Genomic DNA, 23,050 nt, shown 5'->3' with positions numbered 1-23,050 from the left:
TTAGGGCAATAAGAATGTTGGAATCGATTAGTCATGTGTAACACATTCAACTCACCCTTTTGACTATGTGGACATTGACATTCCTTTCACAGAACTTTGAGAAATACACTGTGGTAGGGACTACCTAAGTGGTCATTAAACTTGTTTCCTCTTCCTCCTAGGGACAGATTTAGACTACATTTGTCAGTGTCCCTTACAATTGGGTATGCCCATTATCTGAGTTCTAGCTAATGGAATATGAGAAGTGATGTGTGCTACATCCGGCTCATAGTAACCTCCCACATGGTCTTTTCCTCTTCTGGCTATTTAGGATGGAGATGACAATAAATACAATGATGACCATGTTTTGAAGACGGCAGACCTTCTAGACAGAAAGTGCCTAGGCCTCTGAATCATCACTTAGAAGAGGGAAACTCAATTATTAACACCTGTTTTGGAATACTACAGAAGCAAGAAGTAAACTTGTCTTAAATCCCAGAAAATTTTTTTCTGTCTCAGGAGCTAGATTTACCTTAACTAGTATATGAATGAGTACCAGTATTATAAAGCATTGAAATGATTTATTTCTGCAGATGAGGGTCATGGTGAGAAATCATGAATGGGCTCCCTGATTTCAATGGAGGTGATAGGTTCATCTCCAAAGAGAAGTTGGGTCTCATTCTTATAATGGATAGCAGAGCCATAGCAATAATCAGGTTTGACCTCTGGAGGTTTGTAACAGTCGATAATTAAGGATAGTTTCCCTAGGACCAAAATAGGTAGCCTGATAAAGTCCTAGTTGTTATATAACCCCAATAATCTTCTACTCTGGAAAATGGAGGCCTGATCTTGTCCTCAAAAATGTGGCATCCCAGCCTCTTCCCCAGTTCATAGACCAGAGCCCCTTGAATGAAGGGGAGGGTCCATCTGAAGAAGGACCTTGCTACACTTTTCACAAGTGTGTATGGCAAAATCTCCCTCCTTGCTTTCCTCACAGATACCTGCAGCCACAGTCACTGTACACTGGGGACAGGGAAATATCCAGGCCTTTTGAAATAGACTGGATATTGGTTCTGAATTAATGTTAATCTCTGGTGATCCAGATTGCCGCTGAGGCCCATCAGTCAGAGTGGGATGGGGTTATACATGAAGTTTTGATCTGAGTCTTTCTTACACTGGGCCCAGAAGAAATCCTGTGGTGATTTCTCCAGTTCTTGGATATACTATTAGAATCTACACAGTATAGATGGCATAAAGGGGAGGAGAACTACAGCTGAAGAGCAAGTTAAAGACTCAAGAAATGGGGGATAAAATTGGAGGTGGCAATATCGTGGTAACAGAAGTCCCAGGAGCAGAGAAAAATAAAAATGGAAAAGTGGCTCTATTTTGTGAATTAATGGCTGAGCACAGGACTCCAAGTGACCCAGGCAAGCTGAGCTCCCCATGGTGAGTTGTGTGTTAACTGTCTCATCAAGCCATGAAGTTATCTATGTGCAGTAGCACTCCACCAAATAGAATATAGAGTTATACAAGCAGGCCTAGAAGATGAATAAGCTGCCTGAGCAAGTGAGTCATACTCCAATCTGCTGTACTGCCATCCCTCTCTCACCCACACCTGAAGCCTCATGGGGAATTCCCTGTGACCAGGTGACTAAGGGATACAATATTCTATTCCAGCTTGGTTTATACATGGCCCTGCACGATATGCTGGCCCTGCTGAAGTAGCTAGCTGTAGCGTTACAGCCCTACTTAGGGTTGATCCTGGACAGTGAGAAGGGAAATTCTCCCAGTAGAACAACTGCCAGGTCACATAGCTGGTCAGAGGTATAGATAGGTTTCCACTGTTTCATGAGTAATTGTTAATGATTCGGCTAAATAGTGAAGGACTTGGAAATAACAGGACTGAAATATTATTGACAAGGTCTGAGGAAGAGCATATGACTGTCTCTCTTGGAATGGGGCGAGATATTCATGTCCCACATAAATGAGCACCAGAGAGAGTCCACTGCAGAAAAGGAGCTCAATCAAGTAGACAGGTAGGTGTCCTGTTCTGTGATGTCAGTCAGCCTCTTATCTGTCACCCTTTTCTTTGCCCAATGGATTCCTGAACAAAATGGCCATAGTGGCAGGCATGGAGGTTATGCACGGGCTCCAAAATATGGACCTCCACCAAGACCAATCTGGCTATAAGCCACTGCTGAGTGCCCAACCTGCCAACAGAACAGTAACCCAAGCCCCCCTATGGAACTATTTCTTGGTGGCAGCTGGTTACAGACAGGACAAAATGAAAAAACCCACTGGACTCCCAAAATTCTACTGGCAGGAAGCAAACTGGGGAAACTGTTCAGCTGCAAACGTGCTGCCTTTCATGAAAAAGGAAGGCACGGAGGGTAAAACCAAGAGGTCAGAGGGCAGAGCCTTAGAATATTATTCCCAGGCCTTGACATCTAATCAAGAAACTTCCATTTTCCCAGCTGGATTTCAGAATTGCTTTAGACCAGTAACTCCTTTATGTCTCCCATTTCCCCTCTTTTTGAACTAGAATGTCTGTAGTAGTCGTTCTATGGCTATTCCACCATTGTACGTTGGGTGTGCTGGGGACAGATAACTTGCCTCTTAAGTCTCATAAATCAGCTGGGCACGGTGGCTCATGCCTGTAATCCCAGCACTTTGGGAGGCCAAGGTGGAAGGATTGAGCCCAGGAGTTTGAGAACAGCCTGGACAATATAGTAAGATCTCGTCTCTATAACAACATAAAAATAAAAAATAATTTTTTTTTTAAATTTTTTTTTTTGAGATGGAGTCTCCCTCTGTAGCCCAGGCTGGAGTGCAGTGGCATGATCTTGGCTCACTGTCAGCTCCGTCTCCTGGGTTCAAGTGATTCTCCTGCTTCAGCCTCCAGATGCCTGCCACCACACCCGGCTTATTTTTTGTATTTTTAGTATAGACGGGGTTTCACCATGTTGGCCAGGATGGTCTCGATCTCCTGACCTCGTGATTCGCCTGCCTCAGCCTCCCAAAGTGCTGGGATTACAGGCGTGAGCCACCGCGCCCGGCCAAAAAATAATTTTTTACAAAAAAAAAAAAAAAATTGTCTCACAAATCTAAAGATGGAGACAAATAGTAGTTAAGAAGCCATACTCAAAGAGCCTCTTTCATATATGGGCCTGATTTAGATGTTCTGGATTTTGGGGCAATGCTGTGATTGGATGAGACTTTTAGAGACTCTGGGAAGTGGTGAATGTATTTTGCATGTGGAAGTAACATGAATCACCAGGACCAGTGGAAAAACTATAGTAGTCAGTCTCCAAGATGACCCCCAATGACCCCCCCTCCCCCGCCTCCTGGTATTCACACCTTTGTGTAATCCCCTCCCATTGAGTGTGGCCTGGACCTAGTAACTGACCTACTTTTTTGTTTTTGTTCTTGTTCCCCCGCCTCCCCCAGAGTTTTCACTTGTTGCCCAGGCTGGAGTGCAATGGCACGATCTCGGGTCACCACAACCTCTGCCTCCGGGGTTCAAGCAATTCTCCTGCCTCAGCCTCCTGAGTAGCTAGAATTACAGGCATGCGCGACAACACCCAGCTAATTTTGTATTTTTAGTAGAGATGGGGTTTCTCCATGTTGGTCAGGTTGGTCTGGAACTCCCGACCTCAGGTGATCCGCCCGTCTCGGCCTCCCAAAGTGCTGGGATTACAGGTGTGAGCCACGGTGCCCGGCAGTAACTGACTTACTTCTAACGAATAGAATATTGCAAAAGTGATGGGATGTCACATCTGAGATTAGGTTATAAAGACTATGAGTTCTGTCTGGCATGTGGGCACTCTCCTTCTATCTCTAGCTCATCTTACTTGATTGCTGTGATGAAGCAAGCTGCCATATTGTGAGCCACCCTATGATAAGGTGCACGTGGCAAGGAACCTGAGAGTGACCCCCAGCCAACAGCCAGCAAGACTGAATATGCCAACAGCCACATGAGTCAGCGTGAAAGCAGATCCTTCCCCAGCCAAGCCTTGAGATGACTGTAGCCCCAACTCACACTCTGCTGGCTGTGAGACCCTGAAATAGAAACTCAGCTAAGTTGTGCCCAGATTCCTAACCACAGGACTGTGAAATAAAATGTTGTTTTAAGCCACTGTTTTTGAGGTAATTTGTTATGTAGCAAACATATAACCAATAGAGATAAGCGTGGAGGTTATGCACCTTGGCAATATGAACTTCTAACCTACCAAGGCCACTGTGGCCCTAGCACTGCTGAATTCCCAACCTACCAACAGCAGAGATCAACACTGAGCTCCCACTGTGAACTATTTCCTGATGGCAGGCTGATTACTTTGGACCCCTTCTGTCTAGCACAGGCCTTAGGGTCACAGAGATTTGGTGAAAATCCCAGCTCTGCCAGGCTGATACGCCTAGGTGAGGCCTGTTTTCCTAGGGGTCTGTTTCCTGTGTCTGCTGGGGACTTTGTGAAATATCTCAAATGGAGCTGAGCACCCAGGTGGAGGTTCACAAGGGGCTGTTCCCCTCCCTTTCATGTGAGTGCCCCAGGGGCAAGAACCCTGTTCCTCTGCTTCCTAACTCCTCTTCTCCCATCACAATTTCAGGTCTTCTGGGAAGCATGGCTAGTTAGCATCTGCCCCTTCAAGGACCCACTGACCATGTACCTCAGACCCCGGGCGCCACTCCCAAGGGGTGGTATCCTGTACCACTGGACTCTGCAACGGAAAGGAAACAGAGTTCACATGCACAGTGTGAGGCTCCAACTGATGCTCCTACCTCCTTCTTTCTAAAACTAGACTGTGGGCCCTTGGCCTGGAAATGGAAACAGACTGAGGCCTAGGCCTTGCCTTCCCTCCAGAAGCTCCAGAGCTTGGGGGTGGGAGGAGAGACAGACCTATTAATCTTAGTGTTTCAGACACCATGTAAGGCACAGGTGGAGGCACTAAGGAGAAGGGGAAGAAGGGTTCAGTTGGGCCTGAAGGAAGAGTTTGGATAAAGTCCTTAATAGAAGTGATGTCTCTTCCCATCCCCTTGTCACCTGCAGATTCAGGAGCCATCCTGAGGGATGTGGCAACATTTGGGAGGACTCGGCAGCTAGGTGATATCTCTATAATAGAAAATGACTTTGAGGTGAGAAGATACCCACTGCTTCCCTGACCTCCTTCTCCCCAGCTCCTTATCTGAGGTGAAGGGGGTCCCCTGAGCCAGTCCCCCTCCCTTTCTAGGGGAGTGTCTGGGAAAGAGGGCAGATTTGGAACCAGAGAAAGCTCTCTGGAAGGGGTTAGATTTGATCTGGGTCTTGCAGGATGATGGCTAGGGCCTCTCCTGCAGAGTTCATGGAATGCGTGTCTGCTGTGAAGGAGACAGTGTGTGAGGGATGCGACAGGGATGTGCCAACATGGTAAAGGTGGTCTGAAAACTGGTGAAGGATGGGCCTATACCTGGGAGGCCCCCAGCCAAGCAGTTCTCTAACCTGGGAGTTGCTTCAGGTTGTAGGCACCATCTCTTCCTCTCCTGTCTGGCCACTTCCTGTGGCTGACTGCCTTGGGAGTGGTACAGTGCTGAGGCTGAGCCCTTTCCTGCCCATCCCAGCTCTCACACTCACCTCTCCTGTCAGCTCCTCCAACCCCCTTTTCATGATCAATTCCAGCCAAAAGGTCAGCCTTTTCCCCTGGACTGAGACCTGGAGTCAAACTGGACCCGACAGGGTTGTCCACGGACTCCCGTCTCTCTCCTTACTTATATAGCCTAGGGTCCCAACTGGGAGACTAGATGAAAGCAGGGCTGAGCCAGACCCTCCCACCAATCAAAGCTGCCAGAAGAGGGCGGGCTTTCTTATTTACCACTAGGTTCCTATCAACTGCAAATATTGGGAAGGGGGAATGAAACCCATGAACGTTCAAATGAGAAAGCAAAATAAGAGTGGCAGTGTGCTAAGCTCCTGGGCTAGGAATCAGGACCCAGCCTTTAGCCTTCAGCCTCCTCACAGCCCCTTGAGAGGAGGGAAAGCCCTTGAGGCAGGCATGATGGGAAGCTGACTGGCTTAGCAGGGCTTCCATGCTCTTGCTTCCTCCTTTGTATCCTCATATCATGGGGCAGACTCCAAACACACAACACTCAAGACCACAAAGAATGGTTCTTAGCCTTTGGAGGGTCAAGGATCCCTTTATAAATCTGATACAAGCTGGTTAGTCTTCTTGTCAGAAAAACACATGCATGCAAACACCCACAAAAACATGTAAACAATCTGTTGATGGTCCCTGATTTAGTCCAGCACCCTCATCTTAAAGACTTTGGGACTCAGAAGGGAGATCTTTCCAACCACTATGGGACCATTAATGGGCTTGAAACCACTATGTTAAGTGAAAGAAGCTAGACACAAAGGATCACATATTATACGATTCCATTTATGTAAAATGTCCCGAATAGGCAAATGGGATGAGGGGTAAAGGATGCCTAAGGGATATGGAGTTTCTTTCTGCAGTGATGAAAATGTTCTAAAATTTTTTTTTTTTTTTTGGCAATGATGGCTGCACAACTCTGAATATACTAAAAGCTATTTAATTGTATACTTTTAAGTGGGTGAACTGTATGGTATGTACATTGTATCTCAATAAGCTGTCTTTAAAAAGTGAACTCAGGGGTTGCAAATGACCACACATCTGAGCTTTAGTCCCCATTCATCAGGGGCATAACCTGTGGAGAAAAATCAGGGAATTATGCAGTATATGGGTTAGACAGGAAAACATTCTAGAAAGAACGAGAGTCTATGTATAATCTTAAGGGCAATAAAGCATCATGGAAGGTTTTAAGCAGTATATAATCAGATCTACACTTTAGAAATCCCCCAAATCACTGAATTGTACATTTCAAACAAGTGAATTTTATGGTATGTAAATTATATCTCAATAAAGCCATTGAAAAAAAAATCCCTTTGGGAGCTTGAGGAGGATAAACTGGAGGGCATCAACTGGGGGAGGCTGTGGTGTAGGAGTCTGGGTGAGCGGGCCAAGCCCATCTGCTTGGACTTGAGGGAAAATGGCTTGGGGTTAGTCAGGGGAGGATCAGAACGTCTTGCCCAAGGTTAAGAAGCTGGTGGAACTTGATTTCAGAACCCAGAGCTCCCTGGCTTCAGCCCTACTGCTCCCGCCAGCACTACAGCTGCTCCACTGACTGGTGATGGAAGCACTGTCCTCCCCGTCTAAGAGAAATGCACTTCAGAAACATGTTTCCAAAAAATGTTTCTAAGGGTTTTATTTCTAACAAGAGGAAAATAATAAAATAAAATTAAAATAGGCTTCAGTTGGAACCAAGTTTCTTGTTTTGCTTTTTTTTTTCCTTTTGAACAAATTAATTACACACCAACAATCTTTTTTTATTACAACATGAACCCAGGAGGAGGAAAGGAGACAGGGGAGGACAGGGAGGGAGGATTGAGGTGGTTGTGAGGACAAGCACCAAAAGCTTTCTTCAGATCACAGGGAGCCCTGTTCAGCTCCCCAGCCAAATTCCTTTAAAATAAAAAACTGTGAGCACGGCTATGTGAAGTTTCCTCCTCCTGGGTGGAACAGTCAGGGGAAGGGAGAGGGAGAAGTGGGTAGGAAGGAAGGAAAAGAGGGGAGGAGAGTGGGGGCAGGGGTTAGTGTAGCATGGCCTGGCCAGGACCAGAACTGGGGAGAGAAGGGAGAGGAGAGTCCCCCAGTTTGCATATACACTGGCCTTGTCTCTGGAATGGTGATGGCCCAGCCCCAGCCACCCCCCTGCCCACCAGCCCATCCATCTATCTGCCTCAGGTGTCTGGGAATGCTGGTTAGAGGCTACCAGGGAGGGAAGACTCCAGGGGCTGGCCCCCAGGAGCTGAGGTCTGAACAATACCTTGGAGTCAGAATACAAAAGTCAAGGGACTCAGGAGTGGGCGGGTAGGGGGGATGGCCACCCCCCTACCTGCCCACCCCCTAAGAAGCAGGCTTGATGGTCAGAAAGAGGATCCTTGAGGCCGGGGTGGGGGGGGGGTTCTGTCAGGGTCTGTGCTAGGCTCAGCCACTGTCACAACTGTTGCTGAGGCGGCTGCTGTGGGCAGGGCAGATGCAGCCGGGGAGTCAGAGTGGAGAAAGGGGCCAAGGGGCCTGAAGTGGTCCCTTCCGCCGGTTCCAAGCCATTCTGGTTCTCCTGGGTGCTGGGGCTGCCAGTGGTGGGGATGGGTGCAGGGGGGCCCTCACCCCCAGTCTCCTCCTCCAGCTCTTCCTCCTCCTGGACCTCCTCAGCCTCTGGCCCTGAGCTCCGTACCCTCTTTGGCTCTAGCTCCTCTCGGGCTGGGTCATCGCCCTCCCCACCCCGATCCACCTTCCGCCGCCGCCGCCTCTCCAGGGCCCGGCCCCGAGCCCGACTCCCGTGACGCTCTGCCTTCTCCAGCTGTGATTACAGATAGGCAGAAAGACAGGTTGTGGGCCAGTGGTCAGGCCTGGGTTCCCTACTCGGTCTGACCTCCTGGCCCGGCCCATGACCCCTCTCCTCACCTCCAGAAGTGTGCGGATCCTCTCCAAGTCTGGGGGCTGTCCAGCCTGCAGCAGCTGCCAGATGCTGTGGTTCTCATCCAGGGTCACCTCGAGCAGGTCCCCCTCCATCATGAGCTCCTCCAAGGGGGCCCGGGTGGCCTCAGGCAGTTCCAACACAGGGCCAGTCAACTGTGGCAACAGCGAGGACAGCAGCTCCAGATCTAGGAGGTTGCAGAAACAAGCTGTGTTAAGAGGCTGCCCTTGGTCTTATCCCCACCACTACAACAGAGCTGAGGACTACATGGGTCACTCTGGTGATGTGCAGTCAACAGCCTACCCATACCACACCTAGACCTACCTCTCTTACCTGAGCCCTCCTCCAGGGCTACCTTCTCAGGACTGGTCACACTGTCTCCATTCTCCAGTAAGCCTTCGACCTGCGAAGGAGAGCAAGAATAGGTAGGGGTGACTGAACTGAAGAACCAGGCCCTATTCTTCCTCCGCCAACCCCAAACTTGAGACCCTCCGCCTTCTGGAGGAGGAGGGAAGACAGGCTGCCAGCAGGGAGCAGAGTCTAGGAATCTGGACAGATGCAGAATGGAGTAGGAAGGCTGGTCCAAAGAAAACTGAAAATTGGAGAACAAGGGGCAGGGCCAAGCCTAAACCGGGGTAAGGGCTAGGAGACAAGAATCTGAGGACAAGAGCTGGGCTGAGTAGCTCACCTTAGGCATATCCTTGCCACTGCCCTCTCTGAGGGGGTCAGAAGCAGGGGCTGCAGGGTAGTTAGGAGGCTCCTCAGGTCTGGGTTCAGCCTGTAGCTGTTGGCGGAGCTCCGTCAGCCGTCCCAACAGAGCAGTCACATCTTCAGAAGCCAGAGCCTGCCTGGCGCGGCCTTGCCAGCTGATGGCCCTCTCTGTGAGGCACTGCAGGGCCTCGCCCTCGGGAAGCCGCACAGGCAGTCTCTGCAGGGCTACCAGCAGTGCCAGGATGGTCTCCAGGCGTGGGCGCCTTGAGCGCATACACAGTGGACACAGGAATTTGGTGTCCCATTCCCACCAGGCCAGCAGTAGGGATGAGGTGGGATTGGGCCTCGGAGAGCTGAGGAGGCGAGGCACTGACACACACCGCCCATGGAACCAGTCCTGACACAGGTCACACTGCAGAGCTCCCGCCCCAGCCGGCACCTGCCCACACACACAGATAGAGGTTGTAGAGGAAGCTGTGGTCGATGATGCCAGTGGACTGGGCTTGGCCGAATTGGTGCGACGCAGCTGCAGGATACCCTCCTTCTCCTTCTGTTCCCCCTCCTTGAAGGCCACGATCTGCCATACCCAGGACAGGAACAAAGTGGGTCAGCAGCCTATCCCTTCCCTTCTCTGCCCCCGCCCCCCCTTAACACCCCTACTCCCAAACCAGGAGAACTGAGGCTCAGTGGACAAGCGGTCTATGCATGGCCACCTAGCTCAGACTCCATAGAATCACCAAGCCCTTCTCCCCATCTGTGTCTAAGCTCCTTACCACAGAGCCTGGGTCCCTGAGGTCCTGCGCAGACAGCCCCAGCAACTCTGTGTCAGATTTGTACAACCCCAGCTCCTTCTCCATCCACCGGCTGCGCTTGGTGCTATCTGAGCCAGCGTCTGCACACGGGCAGAGAACCTGAGACAGGCAGACAGAGAGGGAATGACTGGGCTTCCCTTGCATCCCCTGCCCTCTCCTTCCCTCCCTGGTGCCCCCACAAAACCCATGTTATCTCATGAGCCATCTCATAGAAGCCAGGGCAGGCGTTAAGAAACGCTATAGGTCAAGGTCCCAGGCCTCACCTCCAGCAGCGTGTAGCAAGAATTTTTCTTGAGGAAGGTCTTGGAGGCCTTCTCCCTCCAGGAGTGCGCTGTCAGTACCTGTAGCTCTAGCTGTCTCAGCTCCTCCAGCCCCACAGGTAGGTCCCGGCCCACAGCTACTAGGCCCTCCAAGTCATCCAGGCACGGGTAGTGGTCACCATTCTAGTGACAAGGGCGAGAGACAGCTCAGTTCAACTTGCCAGTGCTATTGATGCTTACTCTGTGCCTGGCCCTGAGCTGGAAAGATGAACTGGGCTGTCTTGAGGGAGAAAAAAAACAGGTGTCATCCTAAGGAACACCCACTTGGCTCTCTCCCACACCACCAGCATCTACTGACTGGCTCAGCCCCAAGTATCTCGTCAGCCTTCTGTTGTAGTTTGCCTCTTCTCCTCTCCTCCATGCCCCTGCCCTGCTCAGTCCCATACTACCTGCCTTCCTGGCCCACCAATCTCATCCTAACCAGTGCCCTCTCTTCCTTCAGGCCAGCCTCACACTCTTCCTCTCACCTTGCTCATCAGGCACATTTTGCCTCCTGACTACATGCCATGCCCCCTTCCTCTCTCCAGCCAACCCAACCCATCCCAGCAACCCAGCACATCCCACTGTATATGCTATCTCTTCCCAGCTGGACTGAAGGCCTGGGATGGCAGGGTCCTCACTTGGATCTCATCAACATCAGCAATCCAGGCCCGGGCCTTAGCAAGAGCCTCCTTGAGAGCCTGGATGTTGGGCAGGTGAACAGGGATGTTTTCCGCTTCACGGATTATGGCCTCAAGTGTGGCTGGTGGATGTTTCTGCCTAAAGGTAGGGGAAAAAAAGAACACTCAGTCTGATGTGGTCTGCCTGACCAGAAGCCCAGCCTGACCACCAGATATATCTGCATGGGCCCCTTGGGCGTCTGTTATTCCTGCTGCCGCTTGGGCCTACTTGCTTGCATTCTGCCTAAGGGTAGCTGCCAGTCCCTGCTTCCCCAAGACCGCATGCACCCAACTTCATCCTTCTGCCATAGCTCTTGCGCCTCTGTTTGTCTGCCAGTCTCCTGGCCTGCTGGCAATGCCTACATACACAACCTGTATTATATAATCTGTTGCTGCAGTTTGTCAACTGCCCTATGTGGGGTCTTTCTACCAACATCTGCCCATCTGCCTGTCACTTGGGCTTCTGGGTATGCGCACATTAGCCTGTAGCGCTAGTCTTCTAGATAATCTCTATCTGTGCATTTCTGCTTCTCCATCAGCCTCTCTCTGCCTTTAAGTATACAGTTTAAAAAAACAAAACAAAACAAAACAAAACGACAAGATAGGGAACAAAACAGGGGAGAGTCAATACAGTAACACAGGAGTGTGATACCTAAGGCCACCCATGGGAATCATCCTCTGGGTCTCCATTCAACTTGGATGTTTGGAATAGGGCAGGGAAGAGAAGCAGCAGCTGGACCTACCTGGCCTCCAGGCAGAGGTGGGCTTTCTCCTCCCAGCGTTCAGCAATGGTGAGCAGCTCCTGCAGCTCGGCCTGGGCTTTATCCACAGCAGGGCTAGGGGCTACACTGGCACCCGCGACCAACAGTCCTCGCATGACAGCCAAGGTGCCCCTTCGGGCTGAGGGGGCCAGTGTGCGTTTCACCTCATCCAGCCATCGCGCCTGTTCCACCTGCCGCTGGAGCTGCTGGGCCTCAGGCACCTCCACCCCCAGCTGCCGCCCCCTCTCCAACAGGGACTGCAGTAGCCCTGGACTGGAGGGCAGTGAGGCCAGGGCCTCACGAGCCTCAGCCTGGAAGGCCTCCACCTGTTCCAGAATACCCTACCAGGACACAGGATGAAGAACAAACTCCTCAGCTGGGCCCACTGAGGAGTTCCACCACCAGATGGAACCTTGTCCCACCTACCTTCTTACCCTCTAAGCTTTTGGGGCAAAGGAGCCTAACATGGGCTGGGCTCTCCTTCTCCAAGCTCTAAGACAGTGGGGGTTCCTAACACTGACTGCTCATTAGAATGCCCTGGGGAATTTGTTAAGAATGCAGATTCCTGGGCCCCACCCTTAGAGATTAATTAACTAATAATTATTAAACTATGCTTTATTTAACTTTTCAGCGTGCTCTGTTCTCAGGGCAGCAAGAAACCTCCCTGCCCTAAAAATTGCTATGCTTAGTCCTCACATAAACCCTCGTGCTCACCACCGTGGGGTCTGTTGCCCTCTCCATCTCACTCCTCCTCCACTTTCATGAATTCCCCTCCACTTTCCAAGCCCAAAAAGCACCCTGTTACCTCCTCCTCCTCTACCCCTCCTCCAGGAAACCTTACCTGGACTCTGTATCCTGTACTCACACCCTTGCCACCTGACCCTTAAGGCCCATTTCTAACAGGCAGTCACTAGACCCTTGCCTCACCCCTCCCACCTGTTCTTTTCTCACATGTGCGTCCAGTCTCGCCTGAACACTTTAAGCTTTTGTAAGGACCTGCTGCTCAGGTCCCCCAGTCCCCTTGATCCCTCAGCAGCACTCCAAGCATCCTCACCTTGACATCCCCAATCTGGTGCATGGCACAAGGCAGGTTATTCATCTGGTCCAGAAAGGCCCGGAGCTCAGCCAGGGTCATCTGCAGACCCGCCACCCTGTGGGGGCTATGGAGTATCACATGTGAGGTTTCAGGTCTAAACCCAGTGCCCTCCCCTCCATGTCTATGCTAAGACCCAACACCTTTCTTCACCACACCTGTCCACCTTGATCTCGCATATTTCAAATTTGCCCCAATTGCCCAGGTTAGAGGGAAGGTTTTAAATTATAGAGCATGTTCATATTATGAGGGGAAAGAATTAGAAACTAATGGGTTGTAACAAGAGCTACACTTTGCAATCCATCCTCTACTGTGAATTCTAAAGCTGTGTAGCAGGGATCAGGTTTATACATCTGTGTCCTGTTCTTACCCGTAAGCCTCCCACAAAACCCCTCAGCCTCTCTCTCAGGCTACTTCCAGGTACTGATAAAAAATAAACACTTCTAGCTTTCTTATCACGGAGGCTCTCCTGTCCTTTCTAAGTGGCCTGGTCTCCTTGCCCTCCCCAACACCTTCCAGGCCATCTCACACTCTTGTGCCTGGCAGCTTCCTGATGATGTCCATTCTGCCAAATGGTATTCACAGTCTACCCCTTGCAGCACTTTTCCTAGGTGTTGGATCCTCAGCACCTTATGTGCGCCCTGACTCCTCATGCTGTCATACCCAGCTTCCTGGCCGCTGACCAGTCCCAGAGCTCGGGACACGCAAGCCTCTGCCTCACTCAGGCAGTTCTTTAGTTGCTGCAGCAGCTCACTATTAGGAAACCTCCGCTCACGGGCTTCAGACTCTAGTGCCCTCAGTTCTTCAAGGCCTGGAAGAAGAATGAGGGCAGCAAGGAGTAGGCAGTATTGAATAAAGGCAGAGGAAGGTGGTCAGAGTACAGAAGAAAGGGAATAGAACTTGCCTGTGGAGTCCCTCCATCCCCCCATCACTCACTGCGCTTCCGCCCATCCTCCACCTCCAGGGCCACTCGCACTTTGTTGGCCCAGGTGTCAAAGGACTCAGCCCGAACCTTCAGCTTATGCAGCATGGCAGGAAGCTCATCCAACGTATACCGATACCTGGAGGAAGAGGGCAGGCAAGAGCATGTCTGGCCCAGCTCTGCATCCTCCTTCTTGCCCCACTTCCTCCAGAAAGGCCCACGCTCACCGCAGGTACTGCCGGCTACTGGAGCACTTGCAGAGATCATTGATGTGGGAAAGGCAGACAAGGCCGTCTGGGCAGTCGTAGCAGGCCAGGGCTGACAGGAAACACGTAGTCTTGCACTTGATACACTGGCGCTCATCATCTGGGAGCAGCTCGAAAGCCTCTCGCTCAGCCTCTGTGATGCCCTAAGGGCATTTAACCCATGTGTTATATATAACCAGAATCAGGTAGCAGAATCCTCCATCTCAGCCACCACCGACCCCTACTTTAGACTCAAATCTATGCTGAGGGTCATGGGGTTTAAGAGGCCAAACCCCAGGAGCATACCTGCCCTTTGTAAAGTCGAGACTCTCAAAGCTGGGGGAATCAGATAAACCAGGGCAAGATCAATGTGAGCTGAGTCGGATAATTTTATAGAGGAAGAAAAATCAAGTAAGATCCAGATCAGCAGAAAGGGCCTTGTGGGTGAGAAGTGAGGAAAGTGGTGGACCAAGATACCAGAGAGGTGGCAATGTGTGGAAGTGGCCAAGGGACAGGCCTGGCTAGTTATGTGTACTGGGGAACAATATCAGCTTCCAGTTACTCAGCGCTCACTGGGTTCCAGGCACCACGCTGGCCACTTAGTAGGCAGGAGATACTTGTGCACATATATAACTTAGAGAAATTCAACTGTATGTGCTTGTTTTCAGGGTTTAAAGAGATATAATAATTTTCTCCCAACAATATGGCTTCCAAACCTAATCCAATGACTTCATCTGTTGCTCAGATAAAGAAAACGCACTCCATTTCAAAAATGAAAAAAAAAGCTGGCTATGTTGGAGTAATCGAGAGACAACCCAGTGCATATATCTAATGGGCAATTTTAGGGATTTTAATGGGAAATGTTGACTCTAACAGTTTTTGCCTTACACACCAACTTTAACACCTAACCTCTGCATAAGTTATGAGCCCAAATCCCACTCTGCCACTTATATGCTATGTGATCATGAGTAAATCATTTAACGTCTCTGGGTCTGTTTCATTATCTAGTAAGATGGAGACAAACAGTATCATCCTTGTTGGGTTGTTATGAGGATTAATAATAACAAAGCAGCTATGGAATCAGACAAGTATCTCGGCAATTAGATTCGGTGTTCATCAAATACTTACTGTTATTAGCTCTAATTTTCAGATAAGAATATATATTCCACAGGTCTATCTCATTTTGCTAAGGCAGAAACTAAGTCTTAGGGTAACTTGCCAAACTGAGTTAATTTTGACTCTAAAGTCAGAGAATATTCTAAGGATGAAGTCTCTAGGGGTTTTTTTGACTATGGACTCTTGAGAATTGGATATAAACTATGAGTCCTCTTCCCAGAAACATACTTAAATACACATACAATCTCTTACAGGATTCCAAGACTATGGTGTCCAGAATGCTTCTCTGAGGTAAGGGCCAAGTGTGAAGAATTCTGAATGTCAAGATGAGAAAGTCTATTCTCCCCACCTTGCTTCGGCTCCTTCCCACAGCTTGGCACAGCCACACGGCCATCATTTAATAACAGTACTGAACAGAGTGCGAAAATGATGCCTGGAAAAGCCCAGGGACTCAACAACTAACATCACGACTGAGAGGCCCCAGACTTCCAACGCTACTGTAGCTATAGCTCTCCCTATAGCCCACACTCACAGGAAAGCTATAAATGAGCTTTAAAATAAGAAAGTATTACCCTAAATAGGCAGCAAGGGATCCCACAGAACCAGCACTCCTTTGTAATCTTATGAAAGACTCTCACAAAGTCAATTCCCTAACTGGGCAAGTGTGAAATTTGAAGATGATGGCTGAAACTACACGAGTGGACTTTAGAGCTCTGTAGCAGCTTCCACTCAGCTACACACACAACTGACACAAGCTTACAAGAAATCAATTAAAGCAGGACCACCTTCTACTTGATAATATTATTGCCCTAGCTTGAGTTACTGAATCATCTGCATGTAATAAAATAGCAATTCCTGAGAAACATTCCATATTTCAATCAGTTTCTTCATGTATTAACATTATCAATAATAGCAGCTGCAACATTGCAAAGGCAATGTTAGAGAGATGGTTTTCACATAAATCACCTTACTCTACATCTTGCAAGTTAGATATTTATTCCCATTTTAGAGTGGGAAAGTGAGATATGAAAGATCAAGTAACTTGATACAGTTACCTACATAATCAGCAGTGAGGTTTCATATGCCAGTCTATTTTCCTGGGTCATTTAAATAATGATAAATAGCTGCTATACCAGTACCTGCCATGGGTCAGTCACTAAGCAAACATTATCTTTAATCCAATCAACTATCCAAAAAGATGAGCATTATCATAATCCCATTTTTCAGATGGGAAAACTGACAATGAAGTAAATCGACTTAAGCAAGGTTGCTGGTAAAGGGTATAGCAGAGAATGGTATGTGGTTTTCAATCAAGATGCGTCTAGTTCTTTTCACTACACTCCAAGAGTAGAGGCTACACCTTCTTGGTGCTGCTGCCTCTGCCTCCCCGAACTTCCATCAGAATAGGGTGCTTGATCTGGGGTACTCTCCCCACCTTCTCCAGCAGGGCCTTTCGTAGACGCCGCTCTTCTTGCACCATGATGAACATCTCCTTATGCACAGCTGCCGCCAGGTTCAGGTCTAGCTTCTCTGGGCAGGCAGCCATCTTGCAGATAAGCTCCTCATGGGAGAAGACGCAGTATCTCCGGAGCCGGCGGTAGTGTTCAATGCACTGGCGCCCAGCAGGCAACTGTGGGCAGGTTCAAGGTTGAGTGTGGCCAAGTCTGGCGGCCATGATGCCCCAGCTTCTCCACAACCCTCCTGCTTCTCCCCCCAATCCCACCACATTCTAGACTCACCCAGTCGGCAGTGCAAAAGTTGACGGCCTCGGCAAAGTTGTAGCCTTGGTTGAAGCCGCTGTGGTAAGCACGGGGGAAGGTGATGACAAATTCTCCTGCACACTGGTTTGTGCGGACAACCTGAGGAACAAGAAAGGCCATGGCTGTTGAGACAGAGATTTTCCTGTATGCAGACCTGACTTAAGTGCAAGGTCATTAAGGAGACAAAAGCCTCAGGGAACACAGTCTGACAACAGAATCCCAGACTCTCCAACTCTTGAAAGGAAGGACCACTGGTCTCTGCTCTCAAGGTTTTGATGTGTGTTGAGATGACAGGGAGATTTGAGATTTAAAAATATATGTCAAAATACTCCAACTTCCTTTAGTAATTTTTGCAAAAATTATAAATATCACTTTTAATTAAGCTGGACAAGCTTTCTTATTTACTTTCATCAGTTATATATGCAGTTTCAAGAGTCAAATGGCTCTATAAAGATCTGTTATAAAATCTGCCAGCCTTGATATTCTCCCTTCCCCAGACCCAATCACTTCCACCTCTTCTGATTATTTTGGCGTTGATTATAACTACCTTAAATAACATGCTTCTAGACTATGTTAAAAATAGCCTCCTGTTTCTCAATTTGCTTAGTTTTTTATGCATATATCCCTAACTTTCTGACCAATATTCAAATCTCTTTTCCTATCAATTTTCATCTTTCTGTAACAGTCTCTCATGCAACCTCCTGATCTGTTCCAATCTGGACCAGCTGTCCTCCCTGGATCATCACTCTCTTGTGACAGATCTCCTATTTCCTAGATCCCATGTCTTCCTCGTTCTTGGTTTATTCCTTTGCTATGCTTAAGAACATCCTCCAACAGTTTCCTGAGAAATGGTGTGAAGAACCTACTTTTCTTTTTTTAAAAAAAGTCTCTATTCTTACTCTCACACTTGACTGTATATAGAATTCTAAGATGAAAATCCTTTTTTTTAAACTCCCATAGTTGTTGACTCAGAAAATAATTTTAAAGGCACACTGCTCAGATCTTCTAGTGTTACTGTTGAAAATTTTGAAGCCATTCTGATTTCTAATGCTTTGATAAGCATTTGAAACCTGTTTCTCTCTCTCGAGCTTATAGGATTCTTCTGGTCTCAGTGTTTGACATGGAAATTTACAAGATATATCTTGGTATGAATTTATTTTCACTCATGTACTGGGTAGGCCCATTGGCTCTGGAAAATCGATTCTCCAGTTCAGGGAAATTTTCTTGAATGATTTCATTAATGATTTCATCCTCTCAGTTTTCATCTATTTTCTTTTTATAACTCCTATTTGAATACTGAACCTCCTAGAAAAATTCCCTAATTTTTTCTACCCTTTTCCATCTTTTTACTCTATTTTTTGGAAGATTTCCTCAACTATCTATCTTTCAAAAGTGGAAAACATACACTTTTTACATTTTTCATTTTTGCTACCATAATTTTGTTTGCATATGCTATTTTTTAAACAGTATTCTGGCCTTCCAAGTAGCTGGGATTACAGGCATACGCCACCATGTCGTATTTTTAGTAGAGATGGGGTTTTGTCATGTTGGCCAGGCTGGTCTCAAACTCCAGACCTCAGGAGATCCACCCGCCTTGGCCTCCCAAATTGCTGGGATTACAGGCGTGAGCCATCGTGCCAGCCTCTCAGTTGTTTTCTGTGGCTGCCTGCTTATATTTAAGAGGAAGAGATTAAAAAGCTGAATGGAAGCTCTGAGTACACAGATGAAGCTTGTCAACTGTAAGCTTCACTGTAGGGTGATCTAGCTAAGTCATTTAGTTTGGGAAACTCCAGGTCTTTCCTCGCAGGCCAGTCAGATTCCCCAGAGAAAACCCTTTTTTTTTTTTTTGGCCTCTAGGAAAAAAGGCCTGGCAACCAGTGTTCTAACAGCCAAGTGGAGAATGATGGCTGGGAACCTCAGCATCCAGTATGATAAATCCTAATTACATTCCCTGTAACTCCACCCTCAATTGTACCTAGAAGACTTAATCCAGAGACTGTTTTAACCTCTTCAGAAATAAATCTTCAGTCTTTTACTAGAGTGACTAGACATTTCTAGCTGCCCAGCATGGGAGATCTCACAGCCTTTTTTTTTTTTTTTTTTTTGATATGCAGTCTCACTCTGTTGCCCAGGCTGGAGTGCAGTGGGGTGATCTCAGCTCATTGCAAGCTCTGCCTCCCGGGTTCACGCCATTCTCCTGCCTCAGCCTCCTGAGTAGCTGGGACTATAGGCGTGCGTCACCACGCCCGGCTAATTTTTTGTAATTTTAGTAAAGACAGGGTTTCACTGTGTTAGCCAGGATGGTCTCGATCTCCTGACCTTGTGATTCACCCACCTCGGCCTCCCAAAGTGCTAGGATTACAGGCGTGAGTCACCGCACCTGGCCCTCACAGCTTCTTATATAGACATGAACCAATCCTTACTTTCACCCCATCCATCTTTACCCCTAGAATGCCTGGTGCCACCAATAACAAATCTTTGGGGGATTCTGAGGTATGAATTGGGTTGGTTCTCAAGATGTCCTCAGTATTGGCTTATGTTTCAGTTTTCTCATCTATCTGTTTTCCAGTTTCAAGAATTTTATCATTGTCTCCTCTCTCATATTCTCCATCTCTGTAATTTTCTTCACCTTAAAAAATCCCTTTATGTAATTTTTGTGGAGTCTCAGTACAGAATGGAAGTAGCCATGTGTATGCTTAATCTGTCATCTTTACTGAGAAGCCTCACAAGGCTTTTTAAGGTAAACATTCAATTTTGTTGAAGACACAGTGAAGTAGGTACAGTGCCAGTAAGGGAATCAATACGTTATACTCTCTGGAAAACAAATTTGTTAATGTATATCAAGAACCCTTCAACCCAATGATTCCTCTGCCAGGAGTCTAAATTAATTTGGGGAGAATTAACATCTTAACAATATTAAATCTTCCCATTCATAAACATATCTCCCCATTTATTTGGACCATGCATCAAGCTTGCACCTCCATCATATTTTCTTCTCAAATCTACCTCTACTTAGAGGCAACATCAGCATTTCTTTCTTACCTGTATTATTGCATTGGCCTCAATTACTAAATGCCAGAACTATCTTCCAAAAAATGCAAATCTGACCATTTTGGAACTATCTTCCAAAAAATGCAAATCAGCCTCAGCTGAGAGTCCCTCACTGGAATCCCCATGCCCACATGATTAAGTCACAGTTCTGACAGGTAAACTCTTACTCTTCTTTCAGGGAACACTGCTCCTGCAAAACCTTTCCTGATAACCCCCGCTTCCTAAATGACCTCGTTTGTTGCTCTTTTTTAGCACCTTTAATGCTTTATTCCACTTATTCACTCCTCTGTCCAGCACTCAGCTATGCATACACAAATGCAGGCACTGGCTTATTTGCCTTCAGAGTGTTGACCAGAGAGGCCTTGCACAAAGAATGAGCTCTAGCAACATTTACTGAATGATCTAGTACCAGGCTTAATTTTATTTGTTATTAATTAATTAGAAGGGGTCTTACTATGCCAGCCTTAATTTTGTAGACATGAAAACTAAGTCTCAGGTAAGCCTCAGGTAGCAGAGCCAGGAGTAGAACTTGATGCTCATAACTCTGTCTCACCCTGCACCCTGATTCTGGCAATGTCACTTTACTATTTCCTATGTGGTTATTTAGAAAAGTTCTCCTCACATTCTGCAGCTGTTAAAAATGACAACTGCGAATAGCCAAAAAGTAAAAACAACTCAAAAGGTTCATCAACTGGTGAATATTACTGGGTCATCAAAGGAATCAAGTTCTGACACATGCTGCAATGTGGATGAACCCCAAAAACATGCTAAGTGAGAGAAGAAACAAATGACCACATATTATTCCTTTTTTTTTTTTTTTTTTTTTTTTTTTGAGGCGGAGTCTCGCTCTGTAGCCCTGGCTGGAGTGCAGTGGCCGGATCTCAGCTCACTGCAAGCTCCGCCTCCCAGGTTTACGCCATTCTCCTGCCTCAGCCTCCCGAGTAGCTGGGACTACAGGCGCCCGCCACCTCGCCCGGCTAGTTTTTTGTATTTTTTAGTAGAGACGGGGTTTCACGGTGTTCGCCAGGATGGTCTCGATCTCCTGACCTCGTGATCCACCCGTCTCGGCCTCCCAAAGTGCTGGGATTACAGGCTTGAGCCACCGCGCCCGGCCTATTCCATTTTTATGAACTGTCCAGAAAAGACAAATCTATAGACAGAAAACAGATGAATGGTTGACTGGGACTAAGGGCTGGAAAGGGGAGTGACTGTAAATGGGTATAAGGGATCTTTTTGGGGTGGTAGAAATGTTATACGACTGGATTGTAGAAATGGTAGCACAACTCCATAAACTTACTGGATTGTGTACTTAAAATGGGTGAATTTTACGGTATGTAGCAAATCATACTGCAATGAAACTTTTAAAAATGGTTATAATTCATATAGCAACAAAGCGAAAATCATTCTAGACCAGTGCTGTCCAAGAGAAATATGCTCGGTACATAGGTACTTTTAAATTCTTTTGCTGGGTGCGGTGTCTCATGCTTATAATCTCAGCAGTTTGGGAGACCAAGGCAGGCAGATCACTTGAAATCAGGAGTTCAAGATCAGCCTGGCCAACATGGTACAACCCTGTCTCTACTAAAAATACAAAATTAGCCAGATGTGGTGGCGCACGCCTGTAATCTCAGCTACTCAGGAGGCTGAGGCGGGAGAATCGCTTGAACTCAGGAGATGGAGGTTGCAGTGAGCCCGAGAGCACACCACTGCACTCCAACCCAGGCAACAGAGTGAGATTCCTTCACAAAAAAAAAAAAAAAAAAAAAACTGGCGCAGTAGCTCACGCCTGTAATCCCAGCACTTTGGGAGGTCGAGGCGGGAGGATCAACTGAGGTCAGGAGTTCAAGACCAGCCTGGCCAACATGGTGAAACCTCATCTCTACTAAAAATACACAAAAATTAGCCAGGCAGAGTGGCTCAGGCCTGTAGTTCCAGCTACTTGGGAGACTGAGACAGGAGAATCGCTTGAACCTGGGAGGCGGAGGTTGCAGTCAGCCGAGATCATGTCACTTGCACTCCAGCCTGGGTGACAAGAGTAAGACTCCTTCTCCAAAAAAAAAAGAAAAAAAAATTTTTTTAGTAGCCACATTAAAAAGGTAAAAAGAAACAGGTAAAATTAAGTTAAATATATTTTATTTAACTTAATATATCCACAATATTATTATTTCTAGGTATAATTGGTACACAAAAGTATTAAGTGAGATACTTGGCATTCTTTGTTTCGTACTAAGTCTTGAAAGCTAACATGCATTTTATACTTTTGGCACATTTCAGTGAGGACTAGCCACATCTCAAGTGCTCAGTAGCCACGTGTAGCTAGCGGCTACCAAATTGGACAGTGCAGTTCTACAACAATAAACTTACTAAATTGATTATAAAAACCATACACTGATTATTGCTATGTCTAATTTTACATAAAAAATAACAGTTGGAAACATAACAATGTTTAGATGTTTAGGGTGGAGAGAATAGGGGCAAACTTTCTGTTTTCCATTTTCTGGGAAGAGGGCATGTTTATTTTATAATGAAAATAGGCCAGGCACGGTGGCTCACGCCTGTAATCCCAGCACTTTGGGGAGGCCAAGGTGGGTGGATCACCTGAGGTCAGGAGTTCGAGACCATCCTGGCCAACATGGTGAAACCCCGTCTCTACTAACAATACAAAAATTAGCTGGGCATGGTAGCAGGCACCTGTAATCCCAGCTACTCAGGAGGCTGAGGCAGGGTAATCACTTGAACCCGGGAGGAGGAGGTTGCAGTGAGCTGAGATCGTGAGCCGAGATCGTGCCACTGCACTCCAGCCTAAAGCCTGGGTGACAAAGTGAGACTCCGTCTCAAAAAAGAAAAGAAAATAATACTTACATTACATATCTATAAAAAGAAATGGCCTTCTCCCACCAAAGGGGAAGGCAGGGTGGTGGGGGCAGGGAGCTAAAGATACCTCTGGGGGAGCTCCAGCTGGCTAAACTGCAGCCTGCCAGCATGAGAACATAAACATCACAGATGCTTCAATTAAGGGGATACTGCCAAGTCCAAAGGGCCTGGAGATGCTGGGAACTACCTATAGGAAGGGCAGGGCAGACAGAGGGCTG

The 23,050-nt window shown here is 47.5% G+C and overlaps 2 protein-coding genes across 35 annotated transcripts in view; one reads left to right on the top strand and one right to left on the bottom strand.

Moving 5' to 3' along the window:
* LOC105493792 (lysine demethylase 5C) overlaps positions 1–23,050 on the bottom strand; it is a 62,574-nt gene that overhangs the window by 22,109 nt on the left and 17,415 nt on the right. For 4 of the 15 annotated variants that reach the window (XM_011761718.3, XM_011761720.3, XM_011761717.3 and 1 more), the window contains 14 exons: positions 16,887–17,006; positions 16,583–16,777; positions 14,014–14,195; positions 13,801–13,925; positions 13,528–13,675; positions 12,826–12,931; positions 11,754–12,112; positions 10,972–11,110; positions 10,295–10,474; positions 9,993–10,130; positions 9,197–9,796; positions 8,833–8,911; positions 8,496–8,695; positions 6,525–8,391 (listed from right to left, as the gene is read on the bottom strand). In XM_011761718.3, coding sequence (XP_011760020.1) covers positions 8,026–8,391; positions 8,496–8,695; positions 8,833–8,911; positions 9,197–9,796; positions 9,993–10,130; positions 10,295–10,474; positions 10,972–11,110; positions 11,754–12,112; positions 12,826–12,931; positions 13,528–13,675; positions 13,801–13,925; positions 14,014–14,195; positions 16,583–16,777; positions 16,887–17,006 — 2,937 coding nt within the window. In that variant the 3' untranslated portion in view covers positions 6,525–8,025. Of the gene's footprint in view, positions 1–6,524; positions 8,392–8,495; positions 8,696–8,832; positions 8,912–9,196; positions 9,797–9,992; positions 10,131–10,294; positions 10,475–10,971; positions 11,111–11,753; positions 12,113–12,825; positions 12,932–13,527; positions 13,676–13,800; positions 13,926–14,013; positions 14,196–16,582; positions 16,778–16,886; positions 17,007–23,050 lie in introns of those variants that run through there. The other 11 variants (XR_011618138.1, XR_011618140.1, XR_011618139.1 and 8 more) reach the window with 5 other exon arrangements.
* LOC105493789 (KANTR integral membrane protein) overlaps positions 1–23,050 on the top strand; it is a 118,665-nt gene that overhangs the window by 88,865 nt on the left and 6,750 nt on the right. For 9 of the 20 annotated variants that reach the window (XR_011618164.1, XR_011618162.1, XR_011618156.1 and 6 more), the window contains 2 exons: positions 1,901–2,015; positions 3,427–7,758. The exons of 2 other annotated variants lie outside the window; for them this stretch is intronic. The gene's annotated coding sequence lies outside the window, so the exon portion shown is untranslated. Of the gene's footprint in view, positions 1–1,900; positions 2,016–3,426; positions 7,759–15,401; positions 16,213–23,050 lie in introns of those variants that run through there. 9 more of the 20 variants (XR_011618152.1, XR_011618163.1, XR_011618148.1 and 6 more) reach the window with 6 other exon arrangements.

This window comes from Macaca nemestrina, chromosome X (assembly GCF_043159975.1).
Source record: "Macaca nemestrina isolate mMacNem1 chromosome X, mMacNem.hap1, whole genome shotgun sequence".
NCBI lineage: Eukaryota > Metazoa > Chordata > Mammalia > Primates > Cercopithecidae > Macaca > Macaca nemestrina.
This window is presented reverse-complemented; position numbering and strand designations above follow the sequence as displayed.